General features: G+C 41.5%; 3 protein-coding genes across 3 annotated transcripts; 1 reads left to right on the top strand and 2 right to left on the bottom strand.

The window, feature by feature from the left end:
• The first annotated feature begins 240 nt into the window (after positions 1-240).
• On the top strand, positions 241-1837 carry cdkn2a/b (cyclin-dependent kinase inhibitor 2A/B (p15, inhibits CDK4)). The gene is made up of 2 exons (XM_086033502.1): positions 241-570; positions 1009-1837. The coding sequence occupies exons 1-2, from the start codon at positions 445-447 to the stop codon at positions 1258-1260; spliced, it is 378 nt and encodes a 125-aa protein (XP_085889628.1). The 5' UTR covers positions 241-444; the 3' UTR covers positions 1261-1837.
• mtap (methylthioadenosine phosphorylase) lies at positions 1834-17584 on the bottom strand. Its single transcript, XM_086033501.1, has 9 exons — positions 17444-17584; positions 12232-12376; positions 11771-11857; positions 11618-11676; positions 9950-10117; positions 7756-7858; positions 6084-6323; positions 4216-4338; positions 1834-2680 (listed from the first exon to the last, which is right to left on the bottom strand). Exons 2-9 carry the CDS (start codon positions 12253-12255, stop codon positions 2642-2644), a joined length of 843 nt encoding a protein of 280 aa, XP_085889627.1. The 5' UTR covers positions 12256-12376; positions 17444-17584; the 3' UTR covers positions 1834-2641.
• toporsa (topoisomerase I binding, arginine/serine-rich a) lies at positions 12922-17587 on the bottom strand. The gene is made up of 2 exons (XM_086033500.1): positions 17444-17587; positions 12922-16535 (listed from the first exon to the last, which is right to left on the bottom strand). Exon 2 carries the CDS (start codon positions 16530-16532, stop codon positions 14361-14363), a length of 2172 nt encoding a protein of 723 aa, XP_085889626.1. The 5' UTR covers positions 16533-16535; positions 17444-17587; the 3' UTR covers positions 12922-14360.
• Positions 17588-18959: the final 1372 nt, after the last annotated feature.

The raw sequence follows: 18959 nt of genomic DNA on the forward strand, positions 1-18959 counted from the left end.
ACACGACAACTCACGTGACACGGTGAAACGAATAAAACCGCTTACCGCATGCAATGAACTGTGATTGCAATCGCATTTGTATGGCTGGTTTTATTTACAATCGGAATCGAAAGCATATAGTACTGACTTGATGGCATTTTGTCTGAGAGGTTTGCTCTGTCACGCGGCTGTCAGCCGGAAGCAAAACAAAGCGAATGCGCATGCGCAACATAGCAGCAAGCAGTGCGATGACATCACCCATTCAAAGCGCAGAAAGACAAGCCCGGACACATTACTGTATCTATGTCGCCTCACACTGACAGCTGCTCAATTTTACATACCGGCACCAAGAAGCGAGTTAAAACATAAACAACAAACACTTGGATTGTCAAGATATTTTGCCCACTATCGCGGAGTACCGGTCAACCTGGGGAGCCGGTTGTGCAGGGGACCACCACGACGACGATGGGCACACTGGAGGATGAGCTGACATCTGCGGCTGCCACGGGGAACACGGCCGAGGTGGAGCGACTCCTCCGGGCAGGGGCGGACGTCAACGCGGCCAACCGGCTGGGTTACACCGCGTTGCAGGTCAGGATGGACGGAGGCAGCCCTCCTCATCTTTTTCTTCAACCTGTGCACTTTTCACAAAAAAGAAATAAATTATGAAATAGAAGTAAGAATTGATAATAAAACAAAACACATGATGTGAAGCCTATTTCGGCTCTACAAAGCAAACGTAGCACCCCTCTTCATTCTTATCGACCAGTTTAGTTTTTACGAAAGTAAACAAATCCAACATTTTATGGATGAAATAAAAGATAATGTACAGCCAGTTTCTTGATAACATATTTGACATTACAAACACTTAAATGAAATGTTGTTGTTCTAAATAATTATTTTGTGGGGTTAAGGAAAAATTCACAAAAGTGCTTAAACCTCTCAAACTGACCATTCCCTTTGAATGAAAAGGACCAATAAAAATATGTAACCTTTATTAAGCACACATTTTTCTTTTCACTTGCAAAGGTTATGATGATGGGCAGCACGCCGGTGGCCCAACTGCTGCTGGCGGGGGGCGGCGACCCGAACGTGGCCGACGCGCGCACCGGGAGCACGCCGCTGCACGACGCAGCCCGGACCGGCTTCGGCGACACCGCGCAGCTTCTGGTCCGCTTCGCCGCCTCTCCGCAGGCCAAAGATAACGCCAACTGTCGGCCTGTGGATGTGGCCCGGAGACACGGCCACGCCGACGTCGTGGCCTTCCTGGAGTCTCTGTGAATGACTTTTTTTTAAGAGACTGGATGTCCCGACACTGAATTTATTTAATGTCTGGCGTTAAGGACACTTCTTTGGCTTTTTGCAACGAAATCCGGATTATGGTTAGGAAAGAGGTTGGTAATATCATTGTAATTTTAACCATTTTAAATGTTATTTATTAGCCTTGTTTGGACTTTACTTGAATCACTGCGAAATAACCAAATTTACTTATTTTACTAACATAACTGTAGGCTATAATTGACATGAAGATGATGCACTTTAACAGACTGTCTCAACCATTAAATTTCTGACACGTTTTTTATTTTGCCATTGAAAACAAGAAGACCGTTTTTCATTAAAGTTGGTGTGTAAGGAAGAAAAATGGTGGCATAATGGAGAGTTAATACGGGAGGGAATAAACAGCACTTTTTGCACAAATTATACCACCTTCCAAACACCTTTTGATTTTCATTTGGACTAATCTTTTGTGCCTCACAAAGTGGCTTTTTGAGCTATCAATCGTGTGAGAGTGTGTGTGTGTGTGTGTGTGTATTATATTGAATCATCATGTAAGAAATAAAAGTGACTTTCGAACCTGTTCAACATTCCCATTTAATGACTCCCTTTTAGCATGTGAGTGAATAGTTTGATGTGCTCACATACAAATGACAAGCAGGAAAGACAACTGAAAGTGAATCATGGTGCCAACTGCCAATCACAGCATTAGATTAAAAATGTAGCCTGTTGTTGTACTGTCATACGGCAATAGTTGGTTAGACAGAGCCACTCAAGGAAAAAAAAAGAAATCAAATTAAAAGTGACACACACAAAATGATAGTCGACATTCGTTGAAATAGGCCTACTAAAAAAATACTTGTTTGGGAAATCACTTATTGGGATTAGTTATTGCTTGGCAATATTTTTACTTGTCTTTTGTCAAAAATGTCTTCCATGTCACTAATGATAATAATAACATGTTAGAGAGAGAGAGAGAGAGAGCACCTTTCAACATTAACCATAACTCATGTGGTTACTTTAATGTATACAGGTAAATTGCATATGTGTGTATCCTTGATACAGTGTGCTTTGGTGAACAGATTGATGAGGTTTTTTTTTATGTAAAGGGAACATAAATGGATGTCAATGTCCATGAAAAGCAAGTCCATATAAAATCACATTAAATGTCTACAGCATACAAATATAAAGCATACAAAAATAATGTCTAGTGGAAATTAGAATCTGGGCGTGTGAGAAGTCCTTACTTATGGAGATATGAAACCACAAACTGTTCCAGGAACTAAATTCAAATCACTTAAGATGACATGCTTGGTTTTTATTTTCAGTCATTGGTTACAAACCCACAGCTGAGCCGAGCATCCTTTCCTTTTTGGGTGGGGGGGGTTCAATGTTTGGGCAACATTACTGCCGACTGGGCCATCGCCTGCAGCAGAGCAAACAAATCATTCTTTATCCTCAGTATCATCAACATCATCATCATGTGTGCATTTATACACCGGCGGAATATATGTAAAACATTGTTATAAAAAAAAATGTCACTGCGGCTAAAAAAAAAAAAGTGATAAAAAGTCAAAGTGGAGTATTTATCATGCTGTATTATGGCATTATGTCATTGGGCATCAAGCATTAGATTCAATGCATAAATCAAGCCTTTAAAAAGATAATAATTCACATTTTTTTCACAATATGGTTAACAGTGTTGTAATTTGCATTGTATAGATCTAAACTGCATATAGTGACAGGCAGGCCTGGGCAATTGTGAAAAACATAATAATCACAATTATTTTTTTCTTGATACTGAAATCACAATTAATAGAAACGATTATTCAGTGAGTTTACAAGTTAGTATTCAACTACCAAAACGTATCTTCAAATGTAACATGCAAGAACAGAAAGAAAATAAACTAGTATAAAAGTAAAATAATAATTATATACTATCAAAAAAAACAATAAATACTGTCCGTTTCTGCTGTGCGCGCCTTGGCCACTTTGGGGCAAGTGGGGCCGCGCATGCATGGAGATACATGCTTATATGAAGATAAAAAGAGAAGAAGAAAGTCGTGATTGATTAGTATAACTTATTTTTTCACATATTAGGAAGACTATCACTGTCGTCGGGCTGAAACCCTCTATGTTACAATTTGGTGAATTTCCTATTTTTTTCACAACTCTATATTATTGGTCAATCCCCACGTGTGGGTGTCATTTTTTACAAATGATTGACCAATCTAAAGTGTTGCGAATGGCTTGCTCTTTTTGACAATGCAATGTTAACGGTTGACCAAACATGCCGCTTTTTGGCGTCCCCTGAAAAGTGAGGATTTTGAAGCTACAAGGATTGTGCCTGACGCCAGCCATACATGCTTTTGACTATTGCTATATTACTGGCTGTCTGTATGCATTACTACAGCGTTGTGTGTGAATATTCGTTATTTGAAGCAATAGCAGTCCTGGAACTCAATTCTAATTTTACACTAGCCCATCAAAGGGATTTTACATTGACTTTTGTATTAGCACTGGCAATGTTGCTGAAACAAAATGTCTTTTATTTAGTTATGCAATGTGTGTACGTAATTCTTTTTGTTGTGTTTAGTCTTACAGTCATCTCTAATTGTGGTGTCATTAAACAACTTAAAGCACGCTTAGGGAGGGCAAAATAACTTTGGTCACACTGCGCCATTCGGCACATTAATCGTTTTTCTTTGATTCTAATGTTTTCGTGATCGCGAGAAGCCAAAATTGCCCTACCGAGAGGTATTCCATGCCGCAAAAATGATTCCTGTGAAGCTTCCAGGCAGAGTATAGACTTTGACCCTTGTTTGTAATGCAATCATTCAAGTTATTTGATTGATTGTTGCAGCCCTTGATTGATTCAAGCATCTAGTGGCTAACAACAAGCACTGCCCCCCAACCCGCTAAAAGAAATAAATGTGATTATTCTTCACGCCGGCACCTTACTTTCAAGGAAGTTATGGTCTGGCTCCAGTCCATCTGGCTGATCTGAGGTATGGCGGTCAGCAGGATGCTGCTGGCTTTGTTGGCGTTCTCCTTCATGGTCTTCATCACGTTGTCCACGCAGACCTGCAGAGCGGGAGGACAAATGTCACGCCACTTTTCAAAGTCGGACATACAGTATGATGCCATTTCCTATTACATGTAATAATTCCCAGGTGTCTGAATAACATGATTTGAGAGATTTATAAATACGATTTGACATGTGACAAATGTGTCAGTTCCGGCGCTGTTGTTTTGAGTATCATTACGTTGAACTTCCTGCGGCGCGAGAGCATAAACAGAGTGAGAGTGATTAGATTTATGGTGTGATGATTGCCACGGAGGCGCGCTCGCACCGGTGGCTTCAGAGTGAGCAGCGGGTCGGCGATAACGCAGCGGCTGGACCGCGCGTGGGCGAACTTCATCGATCCAACCCGACTCCGCTTCCGAAGTTCCTGCCGCTGACTGACCTCTTTCCTGTCCTGTTACAGAGCGCTCGCCACATCCTTCCGCCCGCCACCGGCTTCACAACTACCTCCTGACACACCCCCATGCCCTGGAAGCAACCCCCCCACCCCCCTCCCACACACACCCTCGGTCTGCTCAGCTGCCAGCCTCCGGTGTGAGCCCCGCCAGAGGAGGTTGACTCACAATGACTCATGAGCTTCACTGTCTTCATCCTGGCAAATAGCACGAAGGCAAGCCATTGAGTGTGCGACACAAACAAAAGCGGTCAAGGGTGAATTGAGGTCGCGGCATTGGATGGAAACAGTGTTCCCTCGGTATTCGCTGAGGATACCGAGCGGCGAATAGCAAAAATGTGCAAGTAATTCATACATCGTCCCCCCCCAAAGTTCTGAATTGTTTAGAGATGCCACAAGATTGTGGCAAGGAAACATTTTTTGTCAAAGTGAAAGCTCTCAACTCACAATTCAACATCGGTCCTTAGCGCGAAGATGCCACATGATGACAGCAAAGCACTACGGTATTTTCCTCTAATTGAAGCTCATCAATTCACTTCAGGTCATTTTGTTTTAGGGCTGGCATCGCAAAAGATACATTTCAAATCAAAACAGCAAGCTTTTGTCTTTGAAGCACATAATTCCCCCAACTCACAAAATTTCTGGCTTTATATAGTTTGTAAGTCGTATCCTTATTATTATCATTATCTTATATTGTTATAAAACACACAATTTCAAAATCCACTATTTCCAATAGTACCGGTAATGTTTTTCTTAATTTGAAGAAATGGACCTCAGAGGTTCTGGTGTACAGTCAGTCAGTAATATTGCAACTTTTTATCTCAAAAAGATTTGACGCTTTAAGATGATTAGTTTTTCTTGGAAAATTATTCCACAAACTTTTTGAAAAAAAAAAAAAATCTTTAAAGAAATGCAATTTTTATTCCAAATTTATATCTTGAAAAAAATTTGACTTTTTCTTTTGGGATTATGACTTTTTTGTTTGGGAAAAATATGATTTGAGTTTGATTATTCCAGTTTCCTGATTTTTTTTTTTTTTTTACTTTTTCCTTGTAACATTATGACTACTTAACTTGAAAAACGCAATTATTGAAAAACATTTTACAAACCTTTGTAAGATTAAACCTTTTTCCTCGGAGGAGAAAAAACAAGGCAGGGGTCAACGTGGGCGTCAGTCAGGCAGTTTGAATAATTTCCTCGACTTGCAACTGTCCATAACTAATGTAACAGGCATAACAACTTTTTACAAAAAGAAAAGTAAAAGTAAGAACTATGACGCCTGGAGCCGCCAAGTCAACCAACGGCACGCCTCTCACGAGAAAATAAAAAGCCATAAAAACATCGACTCACCGCCTCCTCGTGCTCCTTCCAGCAGTCATAGTCGGTCGCCATGGCGATGCTGGCGTAGCACAAACCCGCCTCCTTGGCGAGGACTACCTCGGGCACCGTGGTCATGTTGATGACGTCGGCGCCCCACTGGCGGAACATCAGGCTCTCTGCCCGCGATGAGAAGCGGGGACCCTCGATGCTCAGCATGGTGCCCCTCACGTGGCACTTGACGCCAAGAGCGCGTGCCACCTCCACCAGCAACTGTGAGTAAGTAGTAGGGATGAACAATTTGGAGAAATAATACAATTGCGATTCCCCCCCCCCACTCAATATTGCGACTATTTTTTGGGAGGTCCTTTTCCCAGGTATTTTTTTAACCAAGAGAAGGAATCAATTATTCTGGATTACAATAAAGAATGTCATATTATTCAGAAATGTTTTGGTGGTTTTATAGGTCAGGTCCACGCAAAAAAGAAAGGGCAAATGAACTTTGAATTACTATGAAAGACAGTTTATCTACATAATTATGGTACAGTTGTTAACTTACTAAGCACTTTGATTTGAATTCTTTCAAGCGTTCGCTAATGCAACTACACAAAATTCTACCAAAAAAGTGTGACATAAACATAAGTGAGTAAAACAGATTACAACAATAACGCAAACAAATCTGTGCCTTTCTCACATCCACTTTTTGAGTTTCATCAAACAATGATATCTAAGCATTAGGGGTACGCATCTCTCCACAAAAGACGATTCGATACGGTTATCAAAATGTGGGGTGCGAAACTGTAAGAATAATAATCTGTTTTATTATTCATGTGTTGGATTTGTCACAATTAAGATTGTTAGCTTTGTAGGTTTAGCTTTATATTATATAAAAACAGGGGGGAATGTACGAATAATAATGTATCTTATTATTCATGTGTTGGATTCTTGTGGACAAGGCCTGTTAGCTTTATTAGCTTGTGGGTTTAGCTTTAGCTTTTTCCAAATCCACGCCCAACTCGCTTGATGTGCTTTGCTTCCACGTATGTATGCTAATGGCTCACACACACACACAAACACACACTTGTTGTCGAGTGTCTTCTCTCCTCATTGTGTGCATTGTTTACTAATGTCTCACTTGGTGTGAACCTGACAGAAACCATTCAAGGACGGTTGATATGAAAGTGGGAAAATTCGACTGAGTTCGACCCAGGGGGATTCCGGTTGGATTCGATATAGCACGGCTCAGTTCAAGAGTGTATGATGCAGTGACTTTTTTTCATTTTGCATACATTTGAATGAAATTGTCAGTACTGTTAATGTGCCATTTTCTTCTAAGATATATCTCTTCAATAAAAGATTATTTAATACATATCTCCATATATTCCAAAGTGGAAATATTCTATTCAGTTCGATTCATTGGCAAAAACTATTTTCCGGTTCAAAACGTTTTTGTTCGACCACTAGAAACGTGGATTGAACTTCTCAAGCACTGAATTTATCAAGATGCTATATAAATAGATAAATAAATAAATAGGGAACTTACTAGAGTATATGTGTATAAATAAAGTTTACCAACCAAAATGAAGACTCCCCCTCCCCCCAAAAAATTGTAGCTTTTGCGATTTGAAAATTGCCTTCTACTACAAGGCGATGCCCATTTGAATCCGATTAATTGTTAAGCACTAGGTTGCGTTTGGATGCTCACCTCTCTGGTCCTGTTGCAGAAAGGCTCAGCCATGGGAATGTGACACACACCTGGAGGACTGGTCGGCCGGCCATCGTAAAGCGTCTGAGATCTCTTGGTGGTTCTAAAAGCCAGGGAGGAGCTAAATTTAACCTGGGTTGTTTGCGGAAACGTACGGAGATTTTTCGCTGCAAGTGTACGTTTTTGTTCCGCTCCGTGGCTATTTAAAGTGGTAGTCAACCCAAAAATGTTCTTTACAATAATATGTTCTATACGCTTCCACTAGTCTAAAACATGGCATTCTGCTTAATATTGGGTTTGTGGAATATGAGTTAAGCAGCAAAATCCACCCGCTTTAAGCCATCTCAAAGGGCGGCCATTTTGTCACTTGCTGTCGACTGAAAATGAAATCACAGTTGCTCAGGTAACAACCAATCACGGCTCACCTCTTTTCTGAAGGTTAGCCAATTTAAAAAATTTTTTTTTTACTTGTGCCCCTAACATTTCACAATAGGGGCCATTGTGATCCTAGCTTTAAAAAAAATATTTTAAAAATGTTCGTCTAGCGCCCAGTATATATACTTTTTAAAAACTGAACTACTGAAATAAATGATAAGTCAATTAATGATATCCTATAATATAGAGAGGGGTTAGAGAATTATTTGGAACTTCTTAGAAATTTAAAACGTAACATAACTAATTGCACACACTTAAACTATTATGCTCGTTTTGATCCTTGTGAATACGGACAACAATATTAAAGAATTTCATACATCCAGGGGAACCGCATTTACGTAAGAATGGGTGACAAATGCCAAGTGACACAGTTTAAAAAAAAAAAAGACCAGTGTTAAAATAGGGCGGGTGGAGCCACACAAAATAAGCACAAGTGTACTTATTTTGTACTTGTGTGGTACATATCTGTGCAAGATGATCAAAGTAGATACTAACTAGAGTAATTTCTGACTGACTTTGTGGAGCCAGCTAATAAGAAGTGCAGCAATATACCTGTAATTTCTTTTAATTCTGGAAGGAAAGTCTTTCTGCCTGCAGTGGTGACTCGAGACTCAATTACTGAGTTTCTTCCAGGGGGGTCTAACTTGTTCGCAAAAAGCAGTTGGATGCTGTCCCACAATGACTGGGGTATAAAATGTGTTTTGCATGGTTACACAAGCTCAAAAGGAAATCTTTAAATTAAAAAATAAATAAATAAATAAAATAAAATAAATCGAACCCACAGCAGATTAGTAAAAAAAATAATCAAAGTAAAAAAAGAAGCTCAATGCGCTGGCAAGTCTGTAAAAAATAAATGCAACTGCTGAACTTCTCACAAGTCATACGAGAAACGTGAGATGAGCAGGAGGAAACGTTCCCAAACGTTTCAAGAAATATCGCCGTAGTAAAGTTCCTGGCATTCGTCATCTCGCCTTAGGTGGAATGTCACATTTTTCACATTTTCTTTCAAATGTTCACTGTTGACACTGACAAAGCATCCGGCAGATGTGATGACAGTTCCGCCAACGGAGGTCAAGTGGATTGGAAACAAATAATTGCTTTGCAAAAACATTAAGTAACAAGGATGACGAGTTCCATTCAGCACCACCCAGACACTTATCGCGTGGTAAGTTGAATCATGTCACCGAGATGTGTGGGAACGGGTTTCAATTATTACGAACCTCCCGTGCAGTAATTACAACCACTCATATTGCTTTATTTATTGTTTCTCCCTATTTCTCTTTTTAAATGAATTAAACTATCAGAAATTACAGTTGTGAAAAAGTCGATATCAGCGCACAACATAACACCGCCCGGTTATGCCCCAAATCCCCTAATGTGCCTTTGGTTTTGGTTCAGTTCACACTTATGGCAGTGTTTTTCAAACTCTGTGCCACGGCTCACTGGTGTGAGATATTGTCAGGTGTGCCTTGGGAAATGATCTAATATGTGTGCTTGTGCGGTCCAGCGCCTGGCAGCCTAATCATGTCTTTACCACATTATAATACTCTTCCATACCAGCAGGTGGCAGCAGCAGCGCAGGTAGCTAATTGTCTTTGTTTAGAGACAAGCGAATTAGTGAGGCATGTTTATCCAAACAGGCCCATGTTTCAGACTCAGTAAGTATCAATATGAAACATTATAAAATACTTTTTTCTTTGAGTTTCTCTTTAAGTATTCATTTAACATGCAAATTTGGACCCACTTTCTACCATCTTACCGGTCGATGAATTGATCTATGATGACTATGTCACCAGGCTGGATCTCCTCTCGCAACGATCCACACGCTGTGGTGACCAGTAGATGTGTGCAGCCCTCCTCCCTCAGCGCCCAGATGTTGGCCTGGTAGTTGACGTTAGATGGCATGATGGTGTGTTGTCTTCCATGCCTGAAGAGACCAAAAAGCATTCAGAATGGTATACAGTAAATGCAATGACAAACGGCTACTTTTTTTTTTTTTTTTTTTTTTTTTTTTTTGATGTGGGTGAGAAAAAACTGTTTCAATTCTTGTTTGGTTTCAAGAGAAATTATGCAAATTCGGGGAGGACAAAAGAAATCCAGCCATCCATTATCCTCACAAGGGTCGCGGGCGCGCTGGAGCCTATCCCAGCTGTCTTCGGGCAGTGGGAGGAGGACACCCTGAATTGGTTGCCACCCAATCACAGGGCACACAGAGACAAACAAACAACCGCACTCACAATAACACATAGGGGCAATTTAGAGAGTCCAATCAACTTACCAGGCATATTTTTGGAATGTGGGAGGAAACCGGAGTACCCGGAGAAAACCCACGCAGGCACGGGGAGAACATGCAAACTCCACACAGGGAGGCCAGAGCCTGGAGCGAACCCACGACCTCTGAATTGTGAGGCGCACGTGCTAACCAGTCGACCACCGTGCCGCCCCGACAAAAGAAATACTTATTTTAATTCACATCATTTCCATTTGCTTTTTACTATAAGCAAAGAGGAAAACAGCTCAAATCTAAGATCTGACTTTAGTGAAAAGAAAAATCATAAATGTATTTATATCGCCCATCCAAGTATGTGGCGTGGTACGTTGTTCTTCTTGGGGATGGGCACACATCATCATGTGCTCTCAGAGTATTTTAAAAATCAGTTAAGACGTTAAAAATCAATTTGTACCATGTTTTATTTATAGGAGCAATTCTCCAAGTGTGTTATGCTACCATAAAAGCACATAAAAGAATCAGTGCCTAATATTGCCTTTGTACAGTTTTTTTGTATTTTGACTTTACAACACATTTGCATGTAATCCTTAAGAACTGCTTGTTTTTAAATGTTTCTTTAGGTAAAAACAAACAAACAAAAAAACCAAAATCTTATGTAGGATGCATTTTATGTGAATCATTACTTAAGGATTTTTTTTTTCTTCAAGCACAATGGTTATTTTCAAACTGCATAATGTAAAAGTGACTAACTCATTCACCGCCAGACATTTTCAGACCAGGTTTTACCCTAATGTTTGAAACATTTTGAAAAAAATCTAAATACGTTCCTTCGATTCAATGGCTGGACTGTGAAAAGAAAAACAAATATGTCCATGCCATGTAAATATACGTTGGAAATAAAATATGACTTGTTTTTTTTTTGTTTGATTGTTTTTTGTAAATATCATTTGGGGCTACTACGCCACTGTACTCCAACACGGGGCACAATGATTTTTTTTTTAACTCCACCGTAGTTATAGATGAGGTGGTGGGTAGGGCGTAAAGTTGCAGTGAAAGTCACTAGATGGTGCTACTACATTTTAATTAATCTAAACTAGATAAACAAATACGTAGATGGATGGCTATTGGCTACTTCATTCGTCCCGCGAGGAACATTAAGTACAGTAGATACTGTTCAATCAAACTGATGGTCCTTACCTTGCCAGGAGGACACATTCAACATTTTTTATTTTCCCCAATATCAAGGCATCTGATGGCTGTCAACAAAACAAATTTGACAGAGTAAACGAAAAGAAAAACAGAAAAATATGAGTTTAGGGTACAAATTAGAATGTCAAACACACAACGAACCTTTCCATAAGGTGTGTCAACATAACGTTCGGTTCTTCCCTCCAGTATATCAGGATCGTCCAGACCCGAACCGCCGATTATTCCAATCTACGAGGTTAAAAAAAGAAAAAGAAAAACAGTAAACAGAAGATTGTGAGTTTGTCACATACCCAGTTCTGACGCTTAGCAAGCATACTTGATGTACTTTTACTTTGAAAATCTAACGAGGCAATAGTGTCGAAGCAGAAGCGTCCTTGCGTGAGTGCTAACAATGACGCGTCTTATTGGTCTTACAGTTTATTAAAACCACGGCTTTGCAAAATGACACCAAAACGTGAGCTTGTCCCAGCTGACAATGTTACCTTCAGCCTCATGTTTAGCTATGCTGCCTACTACTCTGTTAGCACATTTATGCACCCGGCGGCTACTCACACATGGAGAAATTAAATAACGTTTTATTCATATCCATATATATATATTACCTTAATGGGTGCCGAAGAAGACATGGCGTGACTTCTTTTTATTGAGAATATGAGAGCAAATTGCGAGGCGAGCAAGTTGCCGCTTCTGCAGTACTTCACGTGGATGGAAAAAGACCAGACATTTCTCTTCCTGGTTACACGCGCCCTTCAAAATAAAAACACGGCGGTAAATACGGATGTTCCGGGTAGACACAACTGGCGGTACTTCACCGGTCCATACATTTTCTAAAGCGCATGCAGGGAAATTGGAGGCTACAGACATACACCTCTGAACCGTACTACCTGGTTAAATGGCTCATTTCACAAACAAACTCACTGGCCCATGTTTATCTATTAAGTTGCTTGGCAAGACCTCTGCCAATTTTGCCGCTCTCTGCTCACCATGTATACCACCACCCACACGCTCCATTCCACAAATGTTTATTAACCTCATCATTTCTAAAGTTCACACTTCTTTTGGTCAGTCTCCTGTTCTATTTTATGCCCTAAACTGGGAAACTACAACAAACTCATCTCAATCTTCCTTATCGATGATGTTAAACCTTTTAAACCATATTCCATTTCAATGTGTAAATAAATATGACTAATAATGTATACTTATTGCAAAAGATTATGCTATATATCAAAATCTTAATGGGTGTGTGTTTGCTTTGGATCTGGACACTGGACAAAATTCTCCCAGAGGCGTCATTGAGAAACATCGAAATGTAGAAAATAACTTTAATAGAAATACTCTTCGTGATCTATAAGCAACAGACAGAGATCATGATGTGCGGTGGACATGCCTTTACAAAACCAATCCCTGAGAACACTTTAGAAATTAAACATTTTTAAATGATTGAATGAAATTGCGTCATGTGTCATCTTCCAAACCGCTTATCCTGTACAGGGTCACGGGGAGGTGCTGGAGCCTATCCCAGCTTACAATGGGCAAAAGGCAGACTACACCCCGAACTGGTCGCCAGCCAGTCGCAGGGCATACACACAGACACAGTCACTGAGCGGAAACCAAGCCCACGCTGCCTGCACACAACTCAGCCGTGTGTACCACTACACCATCAGTGACCCAACATTTTTTGGTGTTCATAGTGGCATTGCAAATACAAGGGGTCCTCGATTTACAAGGGTCAAGAGGTAAGAAGACAGTTACTGCTGTAATAACATTTTTTATTTAAATGTTATATACTTTATTAAGGGCCTAGAAGTGTTTTCCATACAAATATTTAATGTAACTATGAATTTACTATGCCGTTAGAGTGTATTTAGACTATAGCGCGCACTGATGTAAAAATTCTAGTTACGTTGCAGAAACAGAACTTCTCCAACGGAACTTCATATTAAACCCAAGACCCGTAGGCGTGTTCCAAAATATCTAGCAGACACTGCAGTCTTTGAACTTGTCATCAGCAGCTCGTAGCCCCTGTAGGAACGGAACTTTGTCTTAACTCGAGGACTCCCTGTAATATATCTGCTTCGGGGTACATGTCAGAGCTGGGCATTTTACAAAAAATGTAGCCCCTGTTATTCGTCATCTGACTGCAGCGTGGGTACCCTTCCGTAGTCCGCCTTTTTTTCCGGGAGGGCCGGGGGGTATATTAGTAGCCCTAGGCGGGTCCGCCTGTAATTTTAAACGAGCTCCCATCTGCGATTCCGACTAAACTTTCACTCGGCCGCTATTTGAACAGAAAGAGTGTGCCGTGGAAGCCTGTTCATAGCCTGGTCCATCACTCAAATCTGTCCCCCAGGCAACTACAACTCATTATTGTTCCTCGCCACGCTCGCCACCACCATCGAAGCCCCGTCGCGAAAAATAGACGGATAATGACGGACTACAGACAAATGACGGACTTAAAAATAAAGGGGCTTCCGACTATGCTAAGTCCATCTATTTTAAAATGTTTCAGGTCAATCGTCAAACCGCCAGCAAAACGGCCGTTCGTCAGTGACGGATAGCCGGATCGGTCCGTCACATAGACGTAATGCCCAGTTCTGAATAATGATGAGGAAGTCAAGCAGCTTATTTGTGTCTGATGAAGCCAACCCAGCCAGCATCCCATACTGGCTAGTGACTACTACACAATTTAAAATACTGCAGGGGGGAGGACATGAGGGGTAATTGTAACTTGGAGCTATAAGCTGAAGCGACAAGTAGAGTCACTTGGCTCATCTGCTGCGTCATTGACGGGGGATGGGTCCTTGCTGGAGGTTTCGGCCCATGTGTCATCAGCATGATCGCTGTCACTCTCAATGGTGATTGGAGTCGGCGAAAGTTTCTCTGTGCTCCTGTGCCGTCGGCTCTTCTTCTTGTGTTTCTTCTTCTTCTTTTTGTGATGTTTGCTGCGGACACTCGGACTCCTCTCCTCCTTCCCGTCTGTGGGTTTCGCTTCGGTTGCGGGGGTGTCGTCTTTGGGGGACAAGGGGCTCTCAAGATGTCGGGTTTTGTATTTCCTCTTGCCACCGGGCTTTTCGTGGTGAGATCGTCTCATCGATGGCGAGGTTGAGCAAGTCCTGGACCTGGACCTGGACCTGGACTTCCGCCTCTCTCGCCGCCTCGGTTCCCTGCTACGACTCCTGGAGCGATAGTGTCGGTCGGAATGCTTTCGGCTAGCTTGATGGTTGAAGTCGCTCTCTTTCCTTTTGTATTTAGTATCGCATTTCCCATCTTTGCGGTTGGAGCAGTAATAGTCTCTCTCTCTGATGTGACGGTTAACCGGGCTACGGCTGTGGCGTCGGCGCTCAGTACTTGACCTTTTTCTCTTGTGCTTTCTGTCCTTTGAGCCGCGTTTACGGCTGGATCGCTCGCAACCGTCTCTGTCTTTTTTCTCGGTCTCGCTCGATGCCTTACATACTTTCGATTTCAGAGTACAGAGTCTTTCTTTGGTATCAAGATGATGGCGGCGGTCTGTGTCGATCGACTCGCTCATCGGCGAGGCTGACCGACTGTCGCTGTCAAAGCGAATGTGCTGCGGCAGGGGTGGTATTTCTTTAGCATCGTCGGTCCAGTACTCATCAGAGGAGAGCTGCACCAGCTCGGGAGTTCTTTCAGTTCTCGGCTTAATAAAACCTACAATGACACAGTCGTCACTCTCCGAAGATAAACACTCGTCGACTTTAATATGCGTTATATTTCCTTGGTGCGGTGGTGAAGTTAGGATTTCTTGCGCTTCCTCCTCTAAGCTGCTGTCCGAGTCAGAGTCATGAATGGATTCCATTCCTGTTCGACTTTGCTCCGCCGTGGTGGAATACGATGGCCCCGGCGTCTCGTCATCCCACAGAGAGCGGCTCAGATTAGACGTGGCATAACCGGGGGTCCTGGGGGGCTCCAAATCCACGTCCTCATCCTCAGAAATTGCTATGACGGATGAGTTGGAGCTGATGTCTGAATTGGAGGAGTGGGACGAGCCCTCGTACGTGGCGTGTTGGTCGTAGGCATCCATGTTGAACGGAGACTTTGCGAAGCTGATGAATTCGTGGAGAAAATGCTCGGTTCGCCCCTGCAGAAAAGGCCAGAGCTCTTCCTGGATGGCTCTGTCTTCCATGTCCACACGGGTTATGCGTGACATGATGATGTGCTGGACAATGTTAACCAGGGAGCCATGCGCACCATACAGCACCACAAGCTCCCTTTTTAGCCAAGGAATGAGTCTGTGCAAGCAGGCGGGGTTTTTGCGATAGAACTCGGCCGAGGTGTCCCGGGAACGTCCACCGTCACGCACAGTGCGGACCCTCAACCCCTGTCTGTAAAGTTCTCGCCGGAAGTTGACCATTTCTAGCTCTCTGACATTGTGCAACGTACGGCCTTCGCTCGCTGCTCGCCTTTTGGCCGCCATCCTCATCATCATGCGCCGGATGTAACGGGTTTGCTGCTGCTGGGGAGGATTGGCCGTCGATTCAAATATGACGCCGTTGTCCGGAGGGGGAGAAGTCCTTCCCCAGCGCTGCCGCTGCACCCCGGTAAGAGTGGTGCGGTACCTAAACCGCACACCGCCAAACATGCCAAAAGATCCATTCGTCACAGGCTTCAGATCATACTGTTTAAAGTCTTGCTCCGATTTTATACTGTGATAAATGGAATTAAACGGCTGCTTGCATAATGGGCATTCGGCCTTGTTCTTGGACCATTCGTGGATGCAGCGAAAACAGAACTTGTGCAGGCAGATGTCCAGGTAGGCAATGTTGTTAAAGACGTCCAAGCAGATGGGACACTTTGAGTCCGGAGACACTTCGGCAGACTTGGCTTCCGGGGTTTTCCTCCTGTCCCTCTTCTGGTTCTGCTGCAGGGCAAGCTTGATTGCAGACATGGTCTGGAACAAAACCATGTACCGGTATGATTCACACATGTATTGCCAATGTATTTTAAATGTATATGGAATGTGTTGCCAATGGTTTCAGGTAGTGTCCATCTCACTTGCTGTACTGTGAGTGTGCTTTAACAAGTGTATGGGGAATATATATATATATATATATATTTTTTTTTTTTTCATGCACATCTCCGCCACTATATAAGTCACCACACACCAGTTTGTATGCACACACGATAGACTGTGAACATTCAATTAACCTGTGAGGCAAAGTAAAGTCAAGGCAAGGCAGGGCAGGGCAGTTTTAGTGCTTCAAACAAGCAAAGACAGAAGACCTAAAAGCATTACAAACACAACAGCTAACAACATTCAGAAACAAGGCAGAGAAAACAAAATAGTGCTTATCCAACATTACATAAGCAGTTTTGTAACATGACAATATCAGACATGGAGAAATGTTTTTCATGTTATGAAGCAAACCCACCTATGAGGAACTGTGCCTCACATGACACTTTATTCCAGACTATTCTTGAATCACTGTTAGAGCCAACACCTTTATCAAAACTATATTGCTTTTGCAACGAACAAATGTTGTGACATGTATACATTACTCATTTTTACGTGGCTAGCACTAACCGGGTGCTCCCTTTCCTACTGCTTGTAATGTACACCTCACAAGTTAAATTATATTGGTTAATAGCTAGACACATAACATTACCTCAAAGTATATATTTAAGGCATATGTGTATTACCTCAATAATATCAAGAGACGAGATTGTTTTGTGGTTTAAACTAGATAGTAGCTAGTCGACCACCTATCTAGTTGAGCTAGGTTACTGCTAATGCTAACGAGCTAGGTCGGCTAGCTGCCATCGAATAGTTAGGTTTGACATAAAATAAAACATATTTACCTCCGCTTTTTAATAGCCCGGGTAGTTTAGAGACGAATTCGCCTTCCCCGTCTCTCACAATCACACTTGTAGCGACATTTGAGAAATTCCAACAACACTCTAGCCAAGACGCAAAGCGTGCCTAAATGACGTCATTCCTTCAACGGTACAGCGTTGTCTGTCTTTCGTAATCTGTAGTCAATTTCCGACCTTCACTTCCGGTTTAAGAAAATAAAATAACATTTGGCTTAAGTGACAAAAAATGTGCTCAAGTGTAGTTACTTACGACTCAATTAAAAGTAAAAATTGGTCCTTTGAATAAAGACTTGTGCAATATTAAGTATTTACACCTGTGATTAATGTATTTTCTTTCAATAAGCATGGACGTCAAATAGAAATGCTTTGTATAAAACAGGATGCATGCAGTCATATGTTGCTGGACAATATCATTATAAAATAACAAATGAAGGCAAATTCAGACACAAAAAATGTCAGGATTGTGTTTTTTACACTCGTGAAACAGCACCATAGACTCACTGGGCAGAAATTGCTGTATGCCTATTATATTGATAAAAATACAGTTAAAGTAGAATTTCTTCTTAACAAAACTACTCAGGTAACAGGAAAAACACGTTGCATTAAAACTACGCTGACAAGAACACTTTATCCCAAAACTTAAATCGGTTGTTACTAGTAGTGCTCATGGGCAGAGGTGCACCTCTGTACATTAAATACTATCAAAATGTTATATATAAATATTAGTAATTATTCTTACAAGTGTCGTACATATATGTTGATCTTTGATGAACAATCAATGATCTGGTTCAGTACTGCATAGTACTGTCCTTTCTTGTTACACCCGTATGAGAAATATCAAATGTTGTAATTGACAGCACCATTTTAGTGGTTAGCATGTCTGCCTCACTGTGGTGAGATTCTACCTTTGATTCTCCCTGTGTTCGTAAAATGTTCCCATGTTCTCCAGCTACCTCTCACATTCCATTAGGTTCATTGAACTCTAAATTGTCCATAGGTGTGAATGCAAGCATGAATGCTAAATTGTTAGTTTTTATGGGCCCTGCGATTGGTGACAAGCCCAGAGTGTAGCCCGCCTCTTGCCCAAAATTAGCTGGCATAGGCTCCAGATCACCCAAGACCCTAATGAGATTATGAATGAATTAACATGTTTTCTGTAAAAATAAAAAAAGTCTGCTGTTAGGAAACACCTGGAGTCAGTCTTTAAATGCTGTCAATGTAAATTCTTTGCGTAATTCTAATAAGCTACTTTTATTCTCTTTGATTTGCTTTTGAATGTTTTCAGCTGTTCTGTTTGTAAATGCTTTTAGGTGTTTGTGCTTTTGGATGTGTGAAGCACATTGAGTTTGCCTTGTATATGAAATGTGCTTTATAAATACATTTGCCTTGCCTAATAAGGACAAGCTGTACAGAAAATGGATGGATGGAGCTGAATTGCAAATAACATCAAAATGCAACACAAATGCCTGACTATGTTACATAACATTTACAAAGAGACTCA

This window comes from Filicampus tigris, chromosome 6, assembly GCF_054856515.1.
Source record: "Filicampus tigris isolate MCC_2025a chromosome 6, RoL_Ftig_1.0, whole genome shotgun sequence".
Lineage (NCBI taxonomy): Eukaryota > Metazoa > Chordata > Actinopteri > Syngnathiformes > Syngnathidae > Filicampus > Filicampus tigris.